Source organism: Cynocephalus volans, chromosome 11 (assembly GCF_027409185.1).
Source record: "Cynocephalus volans isolate mCynVol1 chromosome 11, mCynVol1.pri, whole genome shotgun sequence".
NCBI classification, from domain to species: Eukaryota; Metazoa; Chordata; class Mammalia; order Dermoptera; family Cynocephalidae; genus Cynocephalus; species Cynocephalus volans.
Genome location: NC_084470.1, coordinates 60832157 through 60859612, shown reverse-complemented (window position 1 = coordinate 60859612; position 27456 = coordinate 60832157). Strand labels below are relative to the sequence as shown.

Here is a 27456-nt window from a genome sequence, read left to right as displayed (position 1 = left end):
TTCAAAGAGATAGAGAATTCCAGATCCAAGAGGCTCAAAGAACAGATTCAACTCCAGAAGTTCCTCCCGAGACACCCTGTAGTCAAACTTTCAAAAGTCAAAGACAACAAAAGAATTCTAAAAACAGCAAGAGAAAAGCATCAAGTCACCTATAAGGGAATACCCATCAGGCAAACAGCAGATTTCTTAGTAGAAACATTTCAGGCCAAGAGAGAACAGGATAATAAATTCAAACCACTAAAAGAAAAAAACCTTCCAGCAAAGAATACAATACCCAGCAAACCTATTCTTCAGGGGGACTGAAGGAGAAATCTTTTCCTAACCAGACAAACAGAAACTTCAGGAATTCACAACCACAAGACTGACCCTAAAAGAATACCTCATCTACATCTAGAATCCAAAGAGCAATAATCACCATCCTGAATACATGATAAAGAATAAAACTGACTAGTAGAGCAGATACACAAATGAGAGAGAGATACTAAATATTATTACTACAAAAGAAGAGCAAACAATGAATACAAATAGTAAAAAGGAAAGAAAAGAACAAAAGATATATAAAACCATTTTAAAAGTCAATAAAATTAGTAAGACAATTTCTTTCAATAAAAACCACATATGTAAATGGGTTAAATTCCCCACTTTAACAACTAGCTGAATGGAGTAAAAAACTAAACCCAACCATATGCTGCCTACAAGAAACTCCCTTCACCTGTAAAGACACACACTAATTAATAGTGAAGAAATGGAAAAAGATACTTGACATAAATGGAAACTAAAAATGAGCAGGAATAGCTATACTTATCAAATCAAAAGACTGTAAACCAAAAACTATTGAAAGAGAAAAAGAAAGTCATTATATAATGATAAAGGGATCACTTCACCAAAAGGATATAACAATTATAAATACATATACATACAACATCGGAGCACCCAAATATATAAAGCAAATAATACTGGAATTAAAAAGAGATACCTTAATACAGTAATAGTTGGGAACTTCAACACCCCTCTCTCAGCACTGGACATATCATCTAGACAAATAATCACCAGCGAAACATTGGATTTCAACTACACTTTAGACCAATTGAACTTCACAGCCATACAAAACATTTCATCCAACAACAACAAAATATACATTCTCTCATCAGCACATGGAACATTCTCCAAAACAGACCACATATTAGGCCACAAGTCCAATGTCAACAAATTTTTAAAAACTGAAATCATTTATCATTTCAGACCACATGGAATAAAACTAGAATTCAAGAATGAGCAAAACTTTGGAAACCATATAAATACATAGAAATACAACAACATGCTCCTGAATGACCAAAGGGTCAAAGAACAAATTAAGCAGAAAATCAAAAAATTTCTTGAAACAAATGAAGAAAATACCATATCATACCAAAATCTATGGGATACTGTAAAAACAGTAAAAGAAAGAAGACTATTGTAATAAGTGCTTACATAGAAAGAATAGGAAAATTTCAAATAAACAACCTAACCTTACACCTCAAAGAACTAGAAAAACAAAAAAATCCAATCCCAAAATTAGTAGATGTAAAGAAATAATAAAGATTAGAGCAGGACTAAATGAAATGGAGACTCAAAAAAATGATATAAAAGATTACCCCCCCAAAAAGCTGGTTTTTCGAGAAGATAAACAAAATTAACAAATGATTACCTATACTAAAAAGAGTATATCCCAAATACCAGAAATCAGAAGTGAATAAGAAGACATTACAACTGATCCCACAGAAATACAAGGAATCATTAGAAACTACTATGAATAATTATACACCAACAAATTTGAAAATCGGGAGAAAATAGATAAATTTCTAGACACATACAACCTACCAAGGCTGAACGAAGAAGAAACAGAAAGCCTGAATAGACCAAGAAAAAACAATGAGATGGAATCAATACTCAGCAGTCTCCCAACAAAGAAGAGCCTAGGACCAGATGGCTTCCCTGCTGAATTCTACCAAACAATTAAATAAGAATTAATATCACTTATTTTCAAACTATTCCAGAAAAACCAAACTATCTCCCACCATACACATAGGCCATGATCCCAACCTCATTCTTTGAAGCCAGCATCACCCTGATAAAAAAAAATCAAAGACACAACAAAAAAAGAAAACTACAGGCCAATGTCCTTGATGAACTTAGATGCAAAAACTCTCAAGAAAATACTAGCAAACAGAATCCAACACCACATCGAAAAGATTATACACCATGATCAAGTGGGATTCATCCCAGGAATGCAACATACACAAATCAATAAATGTTATATATCACATCAACAAAATGAAGAACAAAAACCATAAGATTATCTCAATATATGCAGAAAAAACATTTGATAATATTCAACATAACTTCATGATGAAGACTCTCAAAAAATAAGGCACAGAAGGAAAGTATCTCAACACAATAAAAGCCATATATGACAAAACCACAGCTAACATCATCCTGAATGGGGAAAAGTTGAAGGCTTTTCCTTTAGAAAAATGACAACAACGCCCACTTCCACCACTCCTACCAATCACAGTATTGGAATTTCTAGCCAGAGCAATTAGGCAGGAGAAAAAAATAAAGGGCATACAGATTGTAAAAGATAAACTCAAATTGTCTGTTTGCAGATGACATAATCTTATATACTGAAAAACTAAAAGACTCCACCAAAAAAGTCCTAGTGCTGATAAACTAATTCAGTAAAGTTGCAGGACACCAAATTGATAAAACAAAAAACTGTAGTGGTTTTATACTCCAACAACAAACTAGCAGAAAAAGAAATCAAGAAAGCAAGCCCGTGTATGATAGCTATGAAACAAATAAAATACCTATGAATAAATTTAACCAAGAAGGTGAGAGATCTCCATGAGAAGTACGACAAAACACTGCTGAAAAAATTTAAAAGGACATCAAAAGATAGAAAGACCTTCATGGATTGGAAGAATTAACATTGTGAAAATGTCAATATTATCCAAAGCAATCTACAAATTCAGTGCAAAGTGGATTCTCATTGCAATAAATCTATAGATTGCTCTGGATTGCTGGAAAAAAAGATATATACATGCAGAATGAAACTAGACCCCTATCTCCCACCATACACAAAAATCAACTCAAAATGGACTAAAGACATAAATTTAAGACCCGAAACCATGAAAGTACCAGAAGAAAACACAAATGCTACACAAAATGGGAGTGGGCAATGCTTTTTTGAACAAGACTTAAAGGCACAGGCAACAGAAGAACAAATAGACAAATGGGATTCTATCGAACTAAAAAACTTCTGCACTGCAGAAGAATCAATCAACAGAGCAAAAATACCACTTACAGAATAGAATATATTTGCAAACTATGCATTTGATAAGACACTAATAGCCAGAATATACAAGGAACTCAAACAATTCAATAGTTAAAAAGCAAATAATCTGATTTTAAAATGGGCAAAGGAGCTGAATAAACATTTCTCAAAAGAAGACATACAAATGGCCAACAGGCATATGAAATACACTCAACATCTCTAATCATCACAGAAATTCAAACAAAACTACATTGATATATCATTTCACCCTGTTAGAATGGCTATTATCAAAAAGACAGAGAATAACAAATGCTGACAAGGATGTGGAGAAAGGGGAACACTCCCACACTGTTGGCAGGATTGTAAATTAGTACAGCCATTACTGAAAACAGTATGGAGGTTTCTTGAACAACAAGAGATAGAACTACCATACGATCCAGCAATCCCACTACTGGGTATATCCAAAGGAATGGAAGTCATAATGTCAAAGGGATGATACCTGCACTACCATGTTTATCACAGCTTTATTCACAATAGCCAAGATATGTAACCAACCTAAACATCCATCAACGGATGACTAGATAATGAAAATATAGTATCTACACACAATGGAATACTACTCAGCCATAAAAAAGAATGAAACTCTGCCACTCATAGCAGCATGGATGAGCTTTGAGAAAATTACATTAAGGGAAATAATCCAGGCACAGAAAGAGAAATACCATATGTTCTCATTTAATAAGCGGGAGTTAAAAGAAAACAAAAAACATATAAACAATAAGTTGAACTTTCAGAAGGAGAGAGCAGAACTGTGGTTTCTAGAGGTGGGTGAGGGGATAGTGAGAGGTTGGTCAATGGGCACAAAACAACTATATAGGAAAAACAAGTTATATTGGTGTACAGTCAAGCTAGGCATCTATAATTAACAATAATTTACTGCACTTTATCAAATGACTAGAAGAAAGGAAATCGAATGTCTTTATCACAAAGAAGTGACTGTGTTTTATAATGATGAATATGCTAGTTATCCTGATTTGATCATCACACATTGTATACATGCACTGAAATTCAACTCTGTACCCCACAAATATGTATAATCAATATGTCTCAATAAAACAATGTACATTTTTTAAAAATTTAGTAAGGCCAGTTACTCACCCCCTATTACTGACAATTGCCTTTTTCAAATGAATGTAATTTGCAGGAAAGATCCCCTGTAAAAGAGAAAAGATTTCCCATTAGAAAAGAGAAACTGTAATTAACATCTCACATATACTAAAATAGCAATCATATTTCATCATGCAAACATAGTAGATCCCCTAATGTAGCAACCATTTTGCATATTGATTAAGAATGCAGAGTTGCACAAAATATAGTAGGTAGGGATTTCATGCCCATATGCAATCAGAGTTTATCCTCATGAAAAATTGTGATCTTAAGCACTCCAAAAATAAAATTTTAACTTTATATTTTAAAAGTAAGAGCTACTGATTGGAGATGGCCCACCAAATTGTCCTCAGGATATAGTATTATGTTCAGAACTTGCCATCTATCTCCAAAACCAGTATGATCACCTAACCAACAATTTACAGATTATCCAACTCTGAGCTAAAGACACAATTAACAGACTCTGGTTAACATTTAGACTCACAAGAATAAATCAGTTTGGGAGCTTCTAAAAATATTCCTTCCTTTACCCTTTCCAAATTGTTTCCACTTTGGTACTTAATATGATTTCAGTTCCTAACGAATAAAAAGTGTACTCTTTTTTAAAAAACATTTTAGTTTTCTAATCAATATTTCACCCTGATATATGAAACTCCCTTCAAATAAAACACGATGGCCTAAAAGTTTGTAGTGGATTATATCCCTCAAAACTCACTGAAGCTTGAATTGTGTCCCCCCAAGTTTATGTATTAGAAACTTATCCTCCACCGTGACTGTTAAGAGGGTGGGAAATCCTATTACGGTAATTGAAAGGTGCAGCCTTGAAGAAGTGATTGGACTGTAGGACTGGGAAGTAGAGAAGGGATTAAAAATGGTGGTCAGGGGCGTGGTTCTGAGGGCTTTAAAAGAAAAGGAGAGTCTGTCTCTCTCTCTCTGATCTCTCTGTTCCACCATTTTCATGATGTGATACCCTGCATCACCAAGACCTTCACCACTTCTGTTCCCTGGACTTTGGACTTCCAAGCCTCTGAAACTGTAAGCAATTAAAATTTCATTTTCTTACAAAGTACCCAGTTCTGTGTATTTTGCTATAAGCAACAGAAACATACTAATATAGTGTTTTTATACTCTTTGGCCCACATTACTACCAATAATAAACTTGATCTATACCACACAAGGCCATCAACAGCTGGACTACAATAATACATTTTTATATTGGCTCATAATAAAAGATAACCTATACCAACAAGGAATCCTAATATGGCAGAGTATAGAGACTAAAAATATGATAAAATATACAATTTCATGTAACCATAGATAAATGATGACTGTTGGTTATCTGTAAAGGAAGAACTGATAAAACTTAAAACACATAGATCAGCATACACTTCTGGGAAAATGGAGGAGACGTACTTCTCACTAATCCCCCACCTAAGTACAACTGAAAACTCTGGACTTTGTATATAAAACAAAAATAAGAAAATTCTGAAAGAGAAAGAGAAGGTAGACCAACTAGGGACTTTATGACATAACAAACAACACAGTAGTGAATTTCCTAGATTTTCTTTTTGCCTAATATACACCTGTTATATGAAGCTGAAGAAGCTGGAGACCTGGAAACACCAACAGGCACAGACAGGAAACCCCAACGAGCCTGCTCTCTCTAGCCAAAGGACCAGGAAAGGGTAAGCCTATCAAGACAGAAAACTTTTATATAATAACCACTATATGCTATCAAATATCACAGTAAAAACCATGGCTTGACCCCCACCACACAAGCAAGGTCAGCTGGAAAGACTGAACTTTCACCATCAACAGGCTTTAATGAAGCACTCAAACCACACAGTGGTTTGAGTGTCAGAGCAGGCCAGTTAGAGGCCCAGAATGGTCTATCTCAGTAAGGCAAAAACAAGACCCCACCACACAGTGGCAGTGGAGTCTACCTGGAGAACCTGGACTTCTGGCTCTCAACAGCATCAATGAAATGTTTACCACCCTATTGGTGGTATCACAAAAAAACAAGAGGAAGTTGGGAACTTTCATCACCACCCAGCAATAATAAAACCACCACCCTCCTCCTGATGTCAGTGGAGGCCACATGGGGAGGATTAAGGAGGCATTCCAATGACTTCTAGTCAGGACAGAATCAGGGGAGGCCTAGCAGGAAGTTGGAACTCCCACCCCTAATCAGCAATACAAGGAGCCCTCCCCCTAGTGTGTCAACAGAGACTGAGTGGGAAATATGGACCTCCATTTAGACTTGGCAGTAATGAGGCCAAACTCCTCCTTCCCCTAAATGAGCATTGCCACAAAAAGCCAGCTAAAACAGAAAGTTTAAATAAGATGTGTTGTCTCAACATTATATCCAAAAGGTCCAGATTTCAACTGAAAAATCACTTGTCATATCAAGAACCAGGCAGATATAAAACTGAATGGAAAAAATACCAATATATGCCAACACCAAGATGACAAAGATGTAAGAATTACCTGATAAAGATCTTTAAACAGCCATCATAAAAATGCTTCTACAAGCAATTACAAACAAGCTTGAAAATGAAAAAAATCAAAAATCCGAGCAAAGAAACAGAAAGCCTCAACAAAGAAACAGAACAAGTTGGATGGACTCAACAGCAGAATGGAGGGGAGAAGAAAAGAACCAGTGAACCAAAATACAGAACAATAAAAATGACACAATGTAACTATAAAGGGAAAATAAACTAAAAAGAAATGAACAAAGTATCAGGAACCTGGGGGCTAGGTCAACAAGAAGAAAATAATCTAACATTCATGCCATGAAGTCCTGAACTGAGATAAGAAAGAAGGCAAGGACAAGGCTAAAAAAGAACATGAAGAAATAATGTCACGCTGGTAAAAATGTGGAACAACATGAAATCTTGTTCATTGCTGGTAGGAATGGAAAATGATATGGTCACTTTAGAAGACACTGTGTCAGTTTCTTACAAAATTAAGTATAGGCTTACCAACAATCGCACTCCTCAGTATTTACCCAGATAAGTTGAAAACTGATGTCCACCAAAAAAAAAAAAAAAAAAAAACCTGCACAGGAAAGTTCATTGCAGCTTTATTCATAAGTGCCTACACTTGGAAGCACCCAAGATGTCCTTCAGTAGGTGAATGGATAAGCAAACTGTAGTCCACCTCTACAATAGAATATGATTCAGCAATAAAAAGAAATGAGCCATCAAGCCACAAACACATGGAGAAACTTTAACTGCATATTAGTAAATGAAAGAAGTTAATCTGAAAAGGCTACTCTGTGTATAATTCCAACTATATGACATTTCAGAAGAGGCAAATCTATAGAGACAGTAAAAAGAACAGTTGTTGCCAGAGTTCCTAGTGGAAGTGGGGAGGGATGAATAGGTGGCGCAGAGGACATTGTTAGGTCAGTGAAACTATTCTGTATGATACTATAATGATGGATACATGACATTACACATTTGTTAAAACCCACAGAACTATACAACACAAAGAGTAAATCTTAATGTAAATGATGAATAATATTACCAGTGTATCAATACTGGTTGATCAATTATAATAAATATACTATAGTGATGCAGGATGTTAATCATTAGAGAAATTGGGGGTTAGGAGAGGAATTCCCTGTACTTCCTGCACAATTTTTCCATAAACCAAAAACTGTTTAAAAATGAGGTCTAATAAGAAACATAAAATAAAAAATAACAGAAAACTTCCTAAATTTGGCAAAAGACATAAATCTAGAAATTCAACAAGCTGAGTGAATCCCAAGCAGAAATAAACTCACAGAAACACACCAAGACACAATATAATTACACTTTTGAATACGAGAAGAAAGGGGAAAAAAATGTTGGAAGGAGTCAAGGACAGCCCCTGCTCACAGCTGGCAGGAGTGCAGGGACCTAAGAAGCCAAGGGCAGCCTTTGCTGACAGACAGGAGGAGCACAAGAGCGCCATCATGTGCATAGCTGGCCACTGCTGCAGACACCAATGCCATGCGGGTGGTCTGCCACAGCCATTGCCACAGCCAACACCACTACAAGAGGAGCCTGCTGCCACTACTGCAGCAAGGGTGGCTTGACGCCACTGCAGCAGTCAATGCCACTACAATAGCCACTGGCAACGTGCAGATGAACCACCAACCAACCATTCAACTGCACTGACACAAGGAGGGTCACCAGTGGAGCCCAGAGAAAGAGATGAATGAGTGCAGACCTAAGACCCAGTGGCCCAAACTACAAGGGGAATTATACTGCTCCCCATGGTAGGGCACTAGGGGCGGAAGGTACATATGCAGCCCATGCAACTGGGGAGAGACACAAACAGAACACCTAGAAAATGCAGAAAGCCAGGAAGCCAAACAAGGTAAGGAAGAAAATTCCTGACCACCACCAACCCGTCCCACAGCTGTGGGAAGCAAGGACATGGGAGGAGCATCTGCCTATTAGAAGGGAAAAAAAGAAGCCCCACCCAAGGTCACACATTCAAACTGACAAGCTCTAGTATACCCCAGAGCACCCATGAGGGTCACAAGATGCCAGCTGGGATGCCAACAAGCCCACCCAGGGTCACCCATCCCAGCCAAAGAATGACAGTGCACCCAGGTGTTTCTCCCAAGAATTCAAGAGCTAGCCTACGTCCTCGATGATCCAACACAGTGTCACAAATGTCAGCAAGGAATCACTAAGTGCACTGATGCCTACACCACGGAGGCACTCACACACAACACCAACACTGAATATAGCTGAAGTACTCACAGAGAGACTACATTACTGTGTCTACCTGAAACCAACATGAAAACACCCTACTCGATGGTCAACATAAAACGCATTTATAGAAATAAGTCTCTCTTCTCAAAGCCCACTCCAGAGTAATAGAAGAAGCAACTGCTCTACCAGATGACCAGACATCATTGTAGGAATACTAGAAATATGAAAAATCAAGAAAATATGACACCACAAAAGGAATACAATAATTCTCAAGTACCAGACCCCATGCACCAAGAAATCCTTGAAATGACTGAAAAGGAATTCCACGCAAAAATCTTAAGGAAACTCAAAAGGATATAAGAAGCTTTGGTTAGACAACACAGCAAAATGAGAAAAACTATCCAGGACATGGAAATTGAAAAAGAGATTAATACCTTAAAAAAGAATGTAGCAGAACCCACAGAACGGAAGGATTCATTCAATGAAACAAAAAACACAACTGAGTTTAAGCAGCAGGCAAGAGTAAGCAGAACAAAGAATTTCTGATCTAGCAGACACTCTTTTTGAAATAACTCAGGAGAACAAAAAAAGAGAGAAAAGAATTTTGTTAAAATTAAGAAAACCTAAGAAAGCTACCAGACATCCATAAGTGCACAAACATACAAATCATGTGTGTTTCAAAAACGGATGAGAAAGGAAAAGGCATTGAAAACATACTCAATGAAATAACAGTGGAAAACTTTCCAGGCATAGGGAGAAACATGGACCTTCTGACCTATGAGGTTCAAAGATTCTGCAGATTCAATTCAGAAAGATCCAGGCTGGCCCATGGCTCACTTGGGAGAGCGTGGTGCTAATAACACCAAGGCCACAGGTCGGATCCCTATATAGGGATTAGCTGGTTAGTTCACTTGGGAGAGCGTGGTGCTGACAACACAAAGTCAAGGGTTAAGATCCTCATACCGATCATCTTATAAAAAAAGAAAGAAACAAAGAAAGATCCTCTCCAAGATACATTACGGTCAAACTATCAAAAGTCAAAGACACAGACAGTATACTAAAAACAGCAAGAGAAAAGTGTCAAGTTACCTATAAAGGAGTCCTCATCAGACTAACAAAAGACTTCTTAACACAAACTATTCAGGCCAAAAGAGAATGGAATGATAAATACAAAATACTAAAAGAAAAAAACACCAGGAGGGACAGGGCAAAATGGCAAACTAAAAGTGCCCAACACACAATCCTCCCACAGAAATGGACAAAAGAAAGAAATGAACAGCTAAGTACAGAAGAGAGCATCAGTGGAAGAGCAGCATGAGCCTGGTGAGGACCTTGTGGAGCACGAAAACCAAGCAGGGTGATGTAGAGGATGAAGAGGCACGTGACTTCAGCTGCCACCACGTCTGCAACACCAGGATCAACCAAAAAGAATACTCCCTTGTGGCAGAAAGAATCTGCTCAGAAGTAAATACTTCCCAGCGTTAATCCTCCTCCTTCCCCAACCCACCCCCACCACCACTATGGTCACCTGTGCCATTATCTAATGCAAAAGCCATGGTGGCCCTTCACACCGCACAGGAGTTCATTCTGCTCAGCACACTCCACCAGGTGGCCCACACCACACACGTGGCCCAGCCCAAATGCCCATGGTGCCACCAGCCTGCAAAACTTGAGCTGTCCATGCAGCCCCACCACACAACCACCAGTGCAGTCCCACCCACCCACGCACATGGTCTCCACCATCTAGTGACCCACAAGACCCAGCCATGTCACTGCCCCACCCAACCACATGCCCAGCAGTCTAGCTGCCCAGGTGGCTCCACCCACCAGTGCAGCCACATCTGCCCACACAAGCCTTGCAGTCTGCCCAGAAGCACGTCCCGACCACCCACATGGCCCCACCTGCCAGTGTGGACCCAGCCATCTAGACACCTCTGCGTCCGTGAAAGTTAATTCTAGGTGTCAGCTTGATCAGATTAAGGAATGCCAAGAAGCCTGGTAAAGCTATCTTTTTAGGTGTGTCCATGAGGGTCTTTCCAGCAGAGGTTGGTATGAAAGCCTGAGTGGACTGGGTGGGAAAGACAGCCCTCAATGTGCGTAGGAGCCGTCCAATCTGCTGGGGGTTCAGAGAGAACAAAAAACAGAAAAAAGATGAAGCTCTCTCTCCACCAGAGCTGGGATACACTGCTCTCCTGTCAATGGACATCAGAGCTCAATACTCTTCAGCTTTTGGGTTCTAGGACTTACATAATCAGCTTCCCTATTTTTGAGGCTTTTGGACACGGGCTGAGCCATGCTATTGGCATCCAGCTTCCAGATGCCCTATCATGTGAATTTTCTTCACAGTCATGACTTACACCAAGGACTCCATTGGCTTCTCTGGTTTTGAGGCCTTCAGACTTACTTAGACTGAGCCACACTACCAGCAGCCTATCATGGGACTTTTCTTCACAATCGCATGAGCTAATTCCCCTAATCAATCCTCTCTCATATATTTATAACATATCCTACTGATTCTGTCTCTCTGGAGAACCAAGACTAATACAGCATCCCCGGCACATAGGCCACCTGTGCAGCCCCAGACATCTAGCTGCCTGCATGGCCCCACCACAGATGTAGCTGTTGGCACCCCCCAGAACTACTAAATCTACCACCCAGAACTACTGAGTCTACCCAGAACTACTGAAGCTACTGCGTCTACCCAGAACCAAAACTAAAACACCCCACCCAATGGGCAACATATAACAAATCTACATGTGGGAATCTCTCTCCTTAAAAACCACCCCAGAGTAATAGAAGAAACAACTGCACCACCAGATGACTAGAAATCAACATAGGGATACTAGAAATACAATAAACAAAGAAAATATGATACCACCAAAGGAATACTAAAATTCTCAAGTACGAGACACGAAATAACAGGAAACTCCTAAATGTCTGAAAAAGAACTCTGAATAACAATCTTAAAAAAAAAAAAAAAAAAACTCAGTGGGTTACAAGAAGACTCAGTTAGACAATACAATAAAATGAGAAAAACAATTCAGTACACAAATAAGGATATTTACAAAGAGATAAACAACATAAAAATGAACGTAGCAGAACTTGTGGAACTGAAAGACTCATTCAATGAAATAAAACCTACAATTAAGAGCAGGCTAGAGCAAACAGAAGAAAGAATTTTTGATCTTGAAGACAGTCTTTTCAAAATAACCCAGATCAAAAAAATGAAAAAAGAATTTAAAAAAAATAAAAATCTAAGAGAACTAGCAGACAACCTTAAGCATACAAACATCTGAATTATGGGTGTTCAGGAGGGGAAAGGAGATAGGAAAAGGCATTGAAAATATATTCAATGAAACACCAGTGGAAAACTTCCCAGATGTCGGTAGAGATGCAGATTTCTAGAGCCAAGAGGCTCAAAGATCCCCAAACAGATTCAACCCAAAGGTTCTCTCTGAGATACCTTGTAGTCAAATTGTCAAAAGTCAAAGACATAGAGAAAATACTAAAAACAGCATGAGAAAAGCATCAAGTCACCTACAAAGGAGTCTCCATGAGACTAACAGAAGACTGCTCAGCAGAAACTATGCAGGCCAGATGAGAATGAGATGATACATTCAAAGTAATAAAAGATAAAAACTGCCAGCCAAGAATACATTACCCAGCAAGGCTATCCTTAAGAAATCAATTGAAAATAGTGTATTTCCAAAACAAACAAAGGCTGCAGAAGTTATATACCACATGGCTAGCTCTAAAATACTTAAGGGAGGCCTGGACCTGAAACCTAAAAAACAATTATAAATACATGAAAATGAACAAACATCACAGGTAGACCAGATATGCAAACAAGAAAGAGAAAGTAATTATATACCACACGACCTCAAAAAAAACAATGAACACTGAAGACAGACAATAAAAGGGAAAGAAAGAAATAAAAGATAATTAAATCAACCACACGAAAAGCAATTAAATGTCAGGAGAAAGACAATACCTTTCAATAACAACCCTAAAGATAAATGGATTAAAGTCCTCACTCAAAAAAAACCACAAATTGACTGACTGGATTAAATAGACCAAGGCATGCTGTCTAGAAGAGATTCACGTCACTTGTAAAGATACACACAGACTAAGAGTAAAAGAATGGAAAAAGATATACCACAGAAATGGAAACCAAAAATGAGGAGTAGCTATGCCTATATCAGATAAAAGACTTTAAACCAAAAAGCATAAACAAACACAAAAAAGGCCATTATATAAAGACAAAGGGATCTATTCAGAAAGAACACAAACCAATCATAAATACACATGCACCCAGTTATATATAGAAAACACTATTAGACCTAAAGAAAGAGACTGACCACAATACAATAATAGTTTGGACCTGCACACCCCTCTCTCTAGGTGAGCACTGGACAGATCACCTAGACAACAAATCAACAGAGAAATACAGAATTTAAATTACACTTTACACCACTAGGACTTGGCACATATCTACAGAACATTTCATCCAACTACGGAATATACACTCTTCTCATCAGCACACAGAAGGTTCTCCAAGACAGACCAAATATTAGGTCATAAATCAAGTCTCAATTTCTAAAAATTGAAATCATTTCAAGTATCTTTACAAACCACAACAGATTAAAACTAGAAATCAATAACAAGCGAAATCTGGAAACTATACAAATACATGGAAATTAAACAACATGCTCCTGAACAACCTATGGGTCCAAGAAAAAATTAAATAGGAAATGAAACAATTTCTGGAAATCAATGAAAATAAAGATACATCATACCAAAACCTGTAGGATACCACAAAAGCAGTACCAAGAGGGAAGTTTATTGCAATAAATGCTTACATCAAAAGAACGGAAAGATTTCAAATAAACAATTTACCATTATACTTGAAAGAACCAGAAAAACAAGGACAATCCAATCCCAAAATTAATAGACAGAATAACAGATTAGACCTAAATGAAATAGAGATAGAAAAATAACAAAAGATCAATGAAGCAAAATTTTGTTTTTTGAAAAGATAAACAAAATAGACAAACCATTAGCTAGGCTAACTAAAAAGTGAAGAAAGAAGACCCAAATACCAAAAATTAGAAATGAAAAAGGAAACATTACAACCAATACCACAGAAATACAAAAAATCACTAGGGACTACTATGAACAACTATACGCCAACAAATTTGAAAACATGGATGAAATGGATAAAGTTCTAGACACATACAAACTACCAAGATTGAACCAAGAAGAAACAGAAACTCAACACACCAATAACAAGAAATGAGACTGAAGCAGTACTCAGCAATCTCCCAACAAAAAAAGCCCCCAGGACTGATTAGCTTTATTGCTGAATTCTACCAAAAATTCCTCCAAAGAGGAATTAATAACAATTCTCTTCAAAATATTCCATATAACTCAAACAGGGGCCATTCTCCCAAACTCATTCTGTAAGCCCAGCAATTCTGATACAAAATCACACACACACACACACACACACACATAGGCCAATATCCTCAATAAAATGTTAGCAAACAAATATAGCACACAGCAAAAAGATTACACACCAGGATCAAGTGGGATTCATCCCAAGGATACAAGGATGGTTCAACATACACCAGTCAGTGAAAGTGATATACCACTTCAACAAAATCAAGAACAAAAACCATATAATTATCTCAAGAGATACAGAAAAAACACTGGACAAAATTCAACATCAATTCATAATAAAGACTCTACACAAATTAGGTATATAAGGAAAGTATCTCACCACAATAAAAGCCAGATATGACAAAACCCACTGCCAACATCATCCTCAATAGGAAAAAGATAAAAGCTTTTTCCTTAATATCACGAACAAGACAAAGATGCCTACTCTCACCACTCCTATTTCTTTAATTTTATTTTGTCAATATACAATGTGGTTGGTTATTGTGGCCCATTACCAAACCCCCCCACAACCCCCCACAACAACCTCATATCTGTTCGCTTGTCATATCAACTCAAGGAATTGTGATTGCTGTGTCTTCTTCCCTCCCCCCTTCCAGTTTATTTGTGTATTTATTTATTTTTAGCTCCCACAAATAAGTGAGAACATGTGATATTTCTCTTTCTGTGCCTGACTCGTTTTATTTAATATAATTCTCTCTAGGTCCATCCATGTTATTGCAAATGGCAGTATTTCATTCTTTTTTATAGCTGAGTAGTATTCCATTGTGTAGATATACCACATTTTCCATGTCCACTCATCTGATGATGAACATTTGGGCTGGTTCCAACTCCTGGCTATTGTAAATAATGCTGCAATGAACATTGGAGAACAGGTATACCTTCAACTTGATGATTTCCATTCCTCTGGGTATAATCCCAGCAGTAGGATAGCTGGGTCATATGGCAGATCTATCTGCAATTGTTTGAGGAACGTCCATACCACCTTCCATAGAGGCTGCACCGTTTTGCAATCCCACCAACAGTGTATGAGAGTTCGTTTTTCTCCGCAACCTCGCCAGCATTTATCATTCACAATCTTTTGGATATTAGCCATCCTAACTGGGGTGAGATGGTATCTCTGTGTGGTTTTGATTTGCATTTCCCAAATGCTGTCACCACTCCTATTTAACATAGTATTGGAAGTACTAGCCAGAGCACTCAGACAAGAGCAAGAAATGAGGGTCATCCAGATTAGAAAAGATAAGTCAAACTGTACCTGTTTACAGATGTCATGATCCTGTATACAGAAAAATCGATAAACTCTACAAAAAAGCTCTTAGAGCTGATAAACAATTTCAGTAAAGTTTTGCAGGACACAAATCAACATGCAAAAATCAGTAGCATTCTTATACTCCAATAATAAACTAGCAGAAAAAGAAATGAAAAAAACAAGACCATTTACAATAGTCACCAAAAATATAAAATATCTAGGAATAAATTTTTTTAAAGCAATTTATTTATTTATTTATTTATTTATTTTAATTTTATTTTGTCGATATACATTGTGGCTGATTATTGTTGCCCATCACCAAAACCTCCCTCCCTCCTCCCTCCCCCTCCCCCCCACCAATATCCCCTCTGTTTGCTTAGCGTATCAACTTCAAGTAATTGTGGTTGTTATATCTTCCCCCCCGTTTTTTTTTTTTTTGTGTGTGTGTGTGTGTGTGTGCGTGTGTGAATTTATATATTAATTTTTAGCTCCCACCAATAAGTGAGAACATGTGGTATTCTCTAGGAATAAATTTAACCAAGAAGGTAAAAGATCTCTACAATGAGAACTACAAATCACTGCTAAAAGATAAAAAAAGGACACAAAAAGATGGAAACACATTCCACGCTCACAGATTGGAAAAATTAACATTGTGAAAATGTCCAGACTATCCAAAGCAACCTATAGATTCAATGCCCATCAAATTCAAATCCCCATCAAAATACCAAAAACATTCTTCACAAAAATGGAAAAACAATCCTAACATTCATATGAAACCAAAAAAAAAAAAAAAACCCTGAATAGCCAAAGCAATCCTGAACATTAAAAACAAAGCTGAAGGCATTATACTACCTGACTTCAAATTATACTATAAAGCTACAGTAACCAAAACAAGCATGTTACTATCATAAAAACAGAAACACATACCAATGGAACAGAATAGAGAACCCAGAAATCAACGCACATACTCCCAGCCAACTGATCTTTGACAAAGGCACCAAAAACATACATTGGGAAAAGCACAGCCTCTTCAATAAATGGTGCTGGGAAATCTGGACATCCCTATGTAGAAGAATGGAACTATACCTGTACCTCTTGCCATACACTAAACTCAACTCAAAATGGAACAGAAACTTAAATAGAACCCTGAAACTATAAAACTCCTAGAAGAAAACATAGGGGAAACATTTCAGGATGTAGGACTAGGGAAGAACTTTATGAGTAAGATCCCAAAAGCACAGGCAATAAAGGAAAAAATAAACAAATGGAATTCTATCAAGCTAAAAAGCTTCTGCACAGCAAAGAAAAAAAGTGAAAAGACCACCTACAGAATGGGAGAAAATATGTGCAAATTATATATCCAATAAGGGATTAATATTATACAAGGAACTCTAACAACTTGACAGTAAAAAAAAAAAAAAAAAATCCAATTTAAAAAGGGTCAAAGGAGCTGAAATAGACATTTCTCAAATGAAAATATACAAATGGCCAACGTGTATACGAAAAAATGCTCAACTCACTAGTCATCAGGGAAACGCAAATCAAAACCACAGTTAGACTGGCTATTTTCAAAAAGACAAGAGAATAACAAATGCTGACAAGGATATGGAGAAAGGGGAACCCTCCTTCACTGTTGGTTAAAAATAGGTGTACCTATTATGGAAAACATACAGGTTCCTCAAACAACTACAGATAGAACTGCCATTCAATCCAGCCATCCCACTGCTGGGTACATACCCCAAAGGAATGGAAATCATCATGTCAAAGGAATATCTTCACTCCCTGGTTTATTTCAGCTCTATGTACAATAGCCAAAAGTTGGAACATACCTAAATATCCATCGACAGATGACTGCATAAGGAAAACGTAGCACACACACACAGTGGAATATTATTCTGCCGTAAAAAATTATGAAATTCTGCTATTCACAGCAGCATGGATGAGCTTGGAGAAAATTATGTTAAGTCAAATAAGCCAGGCACAGGAACAGAAATACTACATGACTTCACTCATAAGTGAGAGCTAAAAAATAAATTTTAAAAAGAAAGATACAACAATCACAATAATTCACAGAACTTTCAAAAGGAGAGAATGGAACTGAGGCCACCAGAAGTGGGAAAGGGGAAGGGAGGTGAGGGGGTTAGTGAGAAATTGTTATAGGGCCACAAAAACATGATTACATTGCATAATGATTACATTATAATGCTGAATATACTAATTATCCCAATTTGAGCATCATATATTACACAAAGGTATTGATGTTCAACACCATACCCCACAGACTTGTACAAACAATTATGTTTAAATTTTTTTTAAAAGAAAAAAAGTAGCAAGAAAGAATCAACATCTCCCAATAGTGGAAAAACAATTCTAATGATCACAAATTTTTTATCAAAACCATAAAGGACAGCAGCAGCAGTCACAATAGCCAATAGCTGGAAACAACCCAAATGACTACCAACTGATGAATGGATAAATGAACTGTGTTACAGCTATACAATGGAATACTATTCAGCCAGAAAAAGGAATGGAGCACTGATACATGCTATAACATGGATGAACCTTGAAAACATTGTGCTGACTGAGAGAACCAAGACATAAATGCAAATATTACATGGTTTCATTTACATGAAATATTCAGAATAGGCAAATTCATAGAATTAGAAAGAAGATCAGTGGTTGTGAGGGACTGGGGATGGAGGAATGTGACTGTTTAATGGGTATGGGAGTTTCTCTCCGGGGTGATAAAAATGTTTTGGAACTAAACAGTGTTGATGTTTGCAAAACAATGTGAATGTACTAAATGTCACTCATAGTAAACATTATCTTATGTGTATTTTACCATACATTTTAGAATTTTTAAAAATAAGTATAAAAAGGTGAAGTACCATGTCCTTAAAATTTTAGTAAAAAAAACATAAGGAAAGTGCCACATCATCTTTCAAGTACTGAAAGAAAAGAACTGTCAACCTAGAATCCTATATCCACCAAAAATACCCTTCAGGAGTAAAAGAAAAATCAAAACATTTTCAGATGAAGGAAACTAAGAGAATTTGTCTCTAGCAGGCTTACACTAAATGAATGATTAAAGGAAATTCTCTAAACATAAAGGAAAAAACTCAAAACAGGAACTCTGTACCGCCAATAAGGAAGAAACAATAAGTAAGCAAAAGTATGTGTAAATACAATAGACTTTCCTTCTTCTCTTGAATTTTCTTGACTATGTCCTATGGTTAAAACAAAAATTGTAACACTAAATAATATAGTACAGGAAATATGTAATATTATTACAAAAGGGAGGGCAAAGGAATACAAAAGGAAAAGATAAGGTTGCCACAATTTACTCCACTGGAAAAAATGACAACTCCAGCAGACTGTGATAAGTTCTAAATATATAATATAAACCTAGGAGTAACCACTAACAAAGCTCTACAGAATAGAACTGAGGTTGCCAGTGGTGGGAAAGGAAGAGGGAGGGGTAAGGAAGGAACTGGTAAACAGTGACAAAAAATGATTACATTATATAATGTTGAATATACTAATTATCCTGATTTAAGCATCACATATTGCATAGGTAATGATATTCCACTCTGTACCCCACAGATACGTACAATTGTTACAATAAAAAATAAATAAAAATTTTAAAAATAAAGAACTCTACAAAAAGATACACTCAAAAACACTAAATACGTTTACAAAGAGAGGGAGGGAGGAAATGAGGAAGGGAGAAAGATGGAAGGAAAGAGAAAGACAGAGAGGTCAAATGAAATTCTTTTTTAAAAATTCAAGTAGGGCCGACCCCGTGGCGCACTTGGGAGAGTGTGGCGCTGGGAGCGCAGCAGCACTCCCGCCGCAGGTTCGGATCCTATATAGGGATGGCCGGTGCACGCGGTACGGCTGGTCACAAAAAAAAAAGACAAAAAAAAATCCAAGTAAACCACAAGAAGGCAGGACAAAGAAAGCAGAAAATAAAAACAACATAAAACAAAAAATAATATGGCAGACTTAAGCTCTAAAATGTCGATAATTACATTAAATGCCAATGATCTAAATACACTAATTAAAAGACAGACAAGCAGAGTCTATAGGTGGACATGATCCATCTATATGATGCCTATAAAACTCACTCTATACATAATATAGGCAATCTGAAAGTAAAAATAATGGAATAAGACATATGTTACACAAAAATTAATAAGAAGAAAGCAGGACTTGATGTCAGACAAAGTAGACTCCATAGCAAAGGAAATTACCAAATATAAAGAGGGACATTATTTAATGATAAAGGGTCAACCACCAAGAAGACAGCAATCATAAACATGCATGCATTGAGCAAGAGAGCTACAAAATATGTGACATAAAACTGATAGTAATGAAGAAAACAGGCAAATCCACAATTATAGTTAGAGACTTACAGAACTAAATCGAAAGTCAGTAATGATAAAGAAGAACTCAACACCACCATCAACCAACAGGATCTAGAGGTATTCATAGAACATCCACCTAACACATACATTGTTTTATGTTATCTCACCAATTTCTACTGCTATTTTAATTGTATTCTTTCAGATTTCCTGGTCTAATCTTCTGTTTGGATAGTTTTAATACTAGGTCTTCAAGTGTAATATTCTTTCTTCCACTGTGTCTAAAATGCCATTTCACACCTCTAGAGAAAGTTTTAAATCAGATGTTTTTTCAGCTCTGTAATGACCATTTTGTTATATTTTAAATATCAATTGCACTCTCCTTATGTTCTTCTTTTCCTTTAAATTCTTAAACAAATTTTAATAACTAGTTTAAGCTTCTTTTTGGCTAGTTCCATTATATGTGATGTTGGGGTTTCTTTGTATTGACTGCTTTTTCTTCTGGTTATGGTTTACATTTTCTCATGTCTAATAATTTTTGCTTTGTTTTCCAGAATTTTGAAGTTATACTGTTGAATTTCTTGATCTGAATGTTGTTGCCTCCTTTTAAAGAAAGGGAAATTCGTTTTGTCAGGCCATTGATTTATTTGTAAATCATCTTCATCTTTAAGGTCTGTTAGAGTGTGCCTAGAGAAGCCATTACTCTAGGGTTTGACCTTACACTTAGCATGAAGTCTTACTGGGTCCTTACTGAAAGATCATTTGTTTACTGAGTTCTTTCCACTCTGATTGATCAGAACTTGAATGCCTGGCAATCTTATGTATGCTACAGTAATTTTTCAGCTTATAGCTCCCCAATAGTTGTTCTTTGCCCTGGGCTCATGGAGTTTCTATGCAGTTTCAGCTGAGTTTTCAACCAAAGACTAAAAGGAATCTCTATGGAGAATTCTGTACTTCTTTATGTTCATAATTCCCTCCTCTTCTCTATCCCACAAAATCCAACTCTACAAATAGTCAATTTCCTTTTAATCAAATAATTGGAGGAAAAAATATTTAAAAGCCTAAGCAGGCTTTTTTCATGATGAGGTTTGTAGCTATGACCATATTGCATTTTCTGTCCTTTTAGAAAAACCACTTTAATACTGCTGGACAGAGAAGAATCTGATTCAGTTCTGTAAAAGAAAGAATGGTTGTGACTATTGAAAAAGACTAAAAGATGAACCAACCAGTAAGAGTTGTTATTATTTGAAACATACTAGGCAGCTCCTTACTACATTAGAAAAAGTAATCAACTTTTCATTACCTTTACATTTGGCTTCTTGGTTGAAACTCCTCTGTACCAACCTAAAACAAAGCATACAAAGGATATTAAAATCATATTGTTGTCATTTTCTGCAAGTGACATACTAGGAATATTTTTAGAAAAAAAATATAAGTGCAGAACTTTCCTGAAAACACCAAATGTGGCTTTATTAGGATCTAGAATTGTCCTTGTAGTTTACTCCAAAAGGAACAGTCTTAGGATAAATGTAACATTCTCAGTATTCATCACAAGGCATAAAGCCCATTCAACTGAATAACAAAAATTAGAAAAGACTTCAGAGAACATGTAATTCAATTGCACAAAAATTCCCAGATAAAGGTGTTAGGGTCAGAGAAATGCTAAAATCACACTGATTTTTTTTTTGTGGCAGACAGGGAATACAGTTTAGACTTTCTGACTCCTGGCCTCATTCAGTCTCCCATGCAGTATACTACATTACTCTCATTTCTTTGCCTTCCAGCTGCTAAAGTTCTCTGCTAGTACAGATCTCTCTCTTCATTTATTTCCTTTCAGCATTCATACAAGGCAATACTAACAAGTTTCGATTACATAAGAAAAAAATTTTCAGAGAAAGAAAGTTTTATTGCTGACTTTTCTCAATTCTAATCTATTATTTCCAAAGCTTTGCTATAGTTTCTCTACTTGGATTTAAGAAGAAGCAGTTCCAATGGGCAGGAGGGGAGGCCAATAGATATAGTTAAATGAGGAATATGAGGAAAAGAGGAAGACATTGTTGGTAATAGCTAATTTTTATTGAGAACTTATTGTTCTTAATTCCATGTACTGGAATTGAGAGCTTGTTTTATGTGTTAACCTTTAAATCTCACAACAAAGCTATAAGAAAAAGAATCAACTATTTTTGCCTGAAAACATAACAAACAAAAGAACAGCTATCCTTGCTTCTGTTTAGAGTAAGAGCTGAGATAATAAATTTCATTAACTCGTTTTACAGCCAGAGTGTGAATTTCTTCATTTACTTATAAAAAGATGATAATCTTACCAATGTGACAGTATCTCCAAAAACATAATAGAGAATGACATGCAGGTATGGCAGAGTAAGGCTCTCCAAAAAACCTCACCTCAATAAAAGCAACGAGAACATTATAAAGCTACAGTAATCAAGACAGTGTGGTATTGGAAAGATTAGGCAAATAGATCAATAGAACCAAATAGAGTCCAGAAATATATATTCACCCATGTGAATATAGTCAACTGATCTGTGACAAAAGGAGTAAAGGCAATACAATGGAAAAAGACAGTGTTTTCAACAAATGGTAATGCAACAATTGGACATCTACATGCAAGAAATAAGTCTAGACAGAGACCTTACACCAATCACAAAAATGAACTCAAAATAGACATTACATCTAAATGTAAAATACAAAACTATAAATACCCCAGAAAATAACATAGGAAAAAATCTAGGGTGACTTTGAGTTTGGCAGTGATGTTTTATATACAACACCAAAGGTGTGATCCATGAAAGAAATAACTGATAAGCTGGACTTCATTAAAATTAAAAACTTCAGGGCTGAGCCCGTGGCGCACTCGGGAGAGTGCGGCGCTGGGAGCGCGGTGACGCTCCCGCCGCGGGTTCGGATCCTGTATAGGAATGGCCGGTGCACTCACTGGCTGAGTACTGGTCACGAAAAAGACAAAAAAAAAAAAAAAAAAAAAAAACTTCAGCTCTGTGAAAGATGCTGTAAAGAGAATGAGAAAATAAGCCACAGATTGGGAGAGAATATTTACAAAAGACATATCTGATTTTTTTAAAAAAAACTGTTTTCTAAGATATACAAAAAGCTCTTAAAAATCAACAAAAAATTAAAAACCCTATTTAAAAATGGGCAAAAAACCTGAACAGACACTTCACCAAAGAAGATACACACAAGTCAAATAAGAGTATGAAAAGATGCTCAGAATCATATGTATTAGGGAACTGAAAGCAATCTATAGATTCAATGTGACCCCCACCAAAATACCAATAACCTTCTCCACAGAAATAGAAAAAACAATCCTAACACTCATATGAAACAAAAAGACCCCAAATAGCCAAAGCAATCCTGAGCAAAAAAATAAAGCCAGAGGCACTACACTACCTGACTTCAAATTATACTACAAAGCTACAGTAACCAAAACAGCATGCTACTGGTATAAAAACAGAATCACAGACCAATGGAACAGAACACAGAACTCAGTAATCACTTCGTGTACTCACAGCCAACTGATATTTGACAAACACACCAAAAACATACACTGGAAAAAGGACATCTTCAATAAATGGTGCTGGGAAAACTGGACATCCCTATGTAGAGGAGTGAAACTAGACCCATACCTCTTGCCATATATCAAAATCAACTTAAAATGGTTTAAAGACTTAAATGTAAGACCTGAAACTATAAAAAATCCTAGAAGAAAACATAGGGGAAACACTTCAGGAAGAAGGACTGGGGAATGACTTTATGAATAAGACCCCAAAACTAAAGGCAACAAAAGAAAAAAACAAATGGAATTGTATCAAACTAAAAAGCTTCTATACAGGAAAAGAACCAATCAACAGAGTGAAAAGACAACCTACAGAATAGGGGAAAATATCTACAAACTATACATCTGACAAGGAATTAATAGCCAAAATATACAAGGAACACAGTTGGTAAAGGGAAAAAAAATTACATTGTGTAATGATTAAATATAGTAATTATCCTGACATGAGGATCACATATTACACACAGGTATTAATACTCAATGCTGTACTCCACAGACATATACAATCAATTATGTTTCAATTCAAAACAAACAGTAAAAAAATAAAAATAATCCAATTAAAAAATGGGCAAAGGAGCTAAAGAGATATTTCTCAAAAGAAAACATACAAATGGCCAGCACGTATATGCAAAAATGCTCAACATCACTAATCATCAGGGACATGCAAATCAAAACCACATTGAGATATGATCTCACGCCAGTCAGACTGGCTATTATCAAACAGACAAAGGATAACAAATGCCGGTGAGAATGTGGAGAATGGGGAATCCTCCTACACTGTTGGCGGGACTGTAAATTAGTACAGCCAGTACGGAGGTTGCTCAAACAACTACAGATAGAACTACCATATGATCCGGCAATCCCACTGCTGTGTATACCCAAAGGAATGGAAATCATCATGTGGAAGGGATATCTGCACTCTCATATTTATCTCAGCTCTATTTATAATACCCAAGACATGGAACCAACCTAAATGTCCATCAAAGGATAGCTGGATAAGGAAAATGTGGTATATATACACAATGGAATATTACTCTGCCATAATACAAGAATGAAATTTTGCCATTCGCAGCAACTTGGACGAGCTTGGAGAAAATTATATTATGTGAAATAATCCAGGCACAGAAAGAGAAATACCACATTTCTTCACTCATAAGTGGGAGGGAGGAAGGAAAAAAGAAAGCAGAGAGAGAAAGAGAGAAAGAAAGAGAGGGAGCAAGAAAGACAGAAAGAAAGAAAAGAAAGAGAGAGAGAAACAACAATCACGACAGATTGAACTTTCAGAAGGAGAAAACAGAACTGTGGTTACTAGAGGCGAGGGGAGAGTTGCCAAAAAATTGGTTAATGGACACAAAAAATACTTACTTTTAATAATGATTAATATGTTAATTTTCCAGATCTGATCATCACATATTGTACACAGGTATTGATATTCAACTCTGCAGCCCACAAACATGTATAATCAATTATGTTTCAATTTTTTAAAAATCATATGTTATTAGGAATTGAAAATTAAAACAATGACATGCCAGTACACACATATTAGAATGGTCAAAATCCAAAACACTGACAAAACCAAATGCTGGTGAAGATGTGGAGCAATATGAACTCTCATTCATTGTTGATGGGATGCAAAATGGTACAGGTACCCTGGAAGACAGTTTGGTGGCTTTTTACAAAACTAAACATACTCTTCCCATATGATCCAGCAATCCACTCTCTGATATTTACCCAAATGAATTGAAAACTTACGTCCACACCAAAAAACTACAAACAGATCTTCACAGCTGCTTTATTCATAACTGCCAAAACTTAGAAGTAACCAACATGTCCTTCAGTAGGTGAATAGATAAACAAACCATGGCACATCCATACAATAGAATATTATTCAGTGATAAAAAGAAGTTATCTCTCAAGCCACAAAAAGACATTAAAGAGCCTTAAATGCATATTGTTGATGCATTTAACACCATGTAATGGTGATGAAAATGTGATACCATGTTCCCTTGTAGACAACCCTCCTCCTCAACCTTCTTCCCACAGCCCTGACAACCAGTGATGTACGTAGCTTCAAAAACACATTATCCTCTCCATGGAATACCACCGTTATGAGGGTCATGAGAAGTGTGCTCACTGAACTTCAGCTATTACCTTTTCTTAAAACCAAAACTTTGCTACAAACTTTGCCAAATATGCCCATTCCATGACTCAAAAAACTGAAGAGGGTGAAGAAAAAAAAGGAGAGAAGGAAAAAAAAAAACCTCATTCTTTTTATGTCTCTTACATATGGACCAAAAAAGTTCAAAACCTCTCAAAGAAACAGCTAAAATATTTTCAAAATCATTAGGAGTCAAAAGAAAATATACACTTTTTTTTTTTTTTTTTTTTTAAAGATGACCGGTATGGGGATCTTAACCCTTGACTTGGTGTTGTCAAAATTTCAAAGACATTTTTCTCAGATATGGAAAGAACTATCCAGACATTTATATGGAATAATAAAAGACCACGTGTAGCCAAAGCAATGCTGAGCAAAAAAAATAAAGCTGGAGGCATAACACTACCCGACTTTAAGCTATACTACAAAGCTATCATAACCAAAACAGTATGGTACTGGCATAAAAACAGACACACTGATCAATGGAATAGAATAGAGAATCCAGAAATCAACCCACACACTTACTGCCATCTGATCTTTGACAAAGGCACCAAGCCTATTCACTGGGGAAGGGACTGCCTCTTCAGCAAATGGTGCTGGGATAACTGGATATCCATATGCAGGAGAATGAAACTAGATCCATACCTCTCGCCGTATACTAAAATCAACTCAAAATGGATTAAGGATTTAAATATACACCCTGAAACAATAAAACTTCTTAAAGAAAACATAGGAGAAACACTTCAGGAAATAGGACTGGGCACAGACTTCATGAATACGACCCCAAAAGCACGGGCAACCAAAGGAAAAATAAACAAATGGGATTATATCAAACTCAAAAGCTTCTGCACAGCAAAAGAAACAATTAAAAGAGTTAAAAGACAACCAACAGAGTGGGAGAAAATATTTGCAAAATATATATCTGACAAAGGATTAATATCCAGAATATATAAGGAACTCAAACAACTGTACAAGAAGAAAACAAGCAACCCAATTAAAAAATGGGCAAAAGAGCTAAGTAGGCATTTCTCTAAGGAAGATATACAAATGGCCAACAGACATATGAAAAAATGCTCAACATCACTCAGCATCCGGGAAATGCAAATCAAAACCACACTGAGATACCATCTCACTCCAGTTAGGATGGCTAAAATCCAAAAGACTATGAACAATAAATGCTGGCGAGTTTGTGGAGAAAAAGGAACTCTCATATATTGTTGGTGGGACTGCAAAATGGTGCAGCCTCTATCGAAAATGGTATGGAGGTTCCTCAAACAATTGCAGATAGATCTACCATACAACCCAGCTATCCCACTGCTGGGAATATACCCAGAGGAATCCCCAATGTTCATAGCAGCACTCTTTACAATAGCCAAGAGTTGGAACCAGCCCAAATGTCCATCATCGGATGAGTGGATACGGAAAATGTGGTACATCTACACAATGGAAT

The 27456-nt window shown here is 36.6% G+C and overlaps 1 protein-coding gene across 1 annotated transcript in view; it reads right to left on the bottom strand.

Annotated features, from left to right (window-relative positions):
- The window catches only part of DOCK3 (dedicator of cytokinesis 3), a 390304-nt gene that overhangs the window by 327003 nt on the left and 35845 nt on the right, over positions 1–27456 (bottom strand). The window contains exons 3-4 of the mRNA XM_063113398.1: positions 21566–21606; positions 4472–4527 (exon numbers count right to left, since the gene is read on the bottom strand). Coding sequence (XP_062969468.1) covers positions 4472–4527; positions 21566–21606 — 97 coding nt within the window. The remainder of the gene's footprint in view (positions 1–4471; positions 4528–21565; positions 21607–27456) is intronic.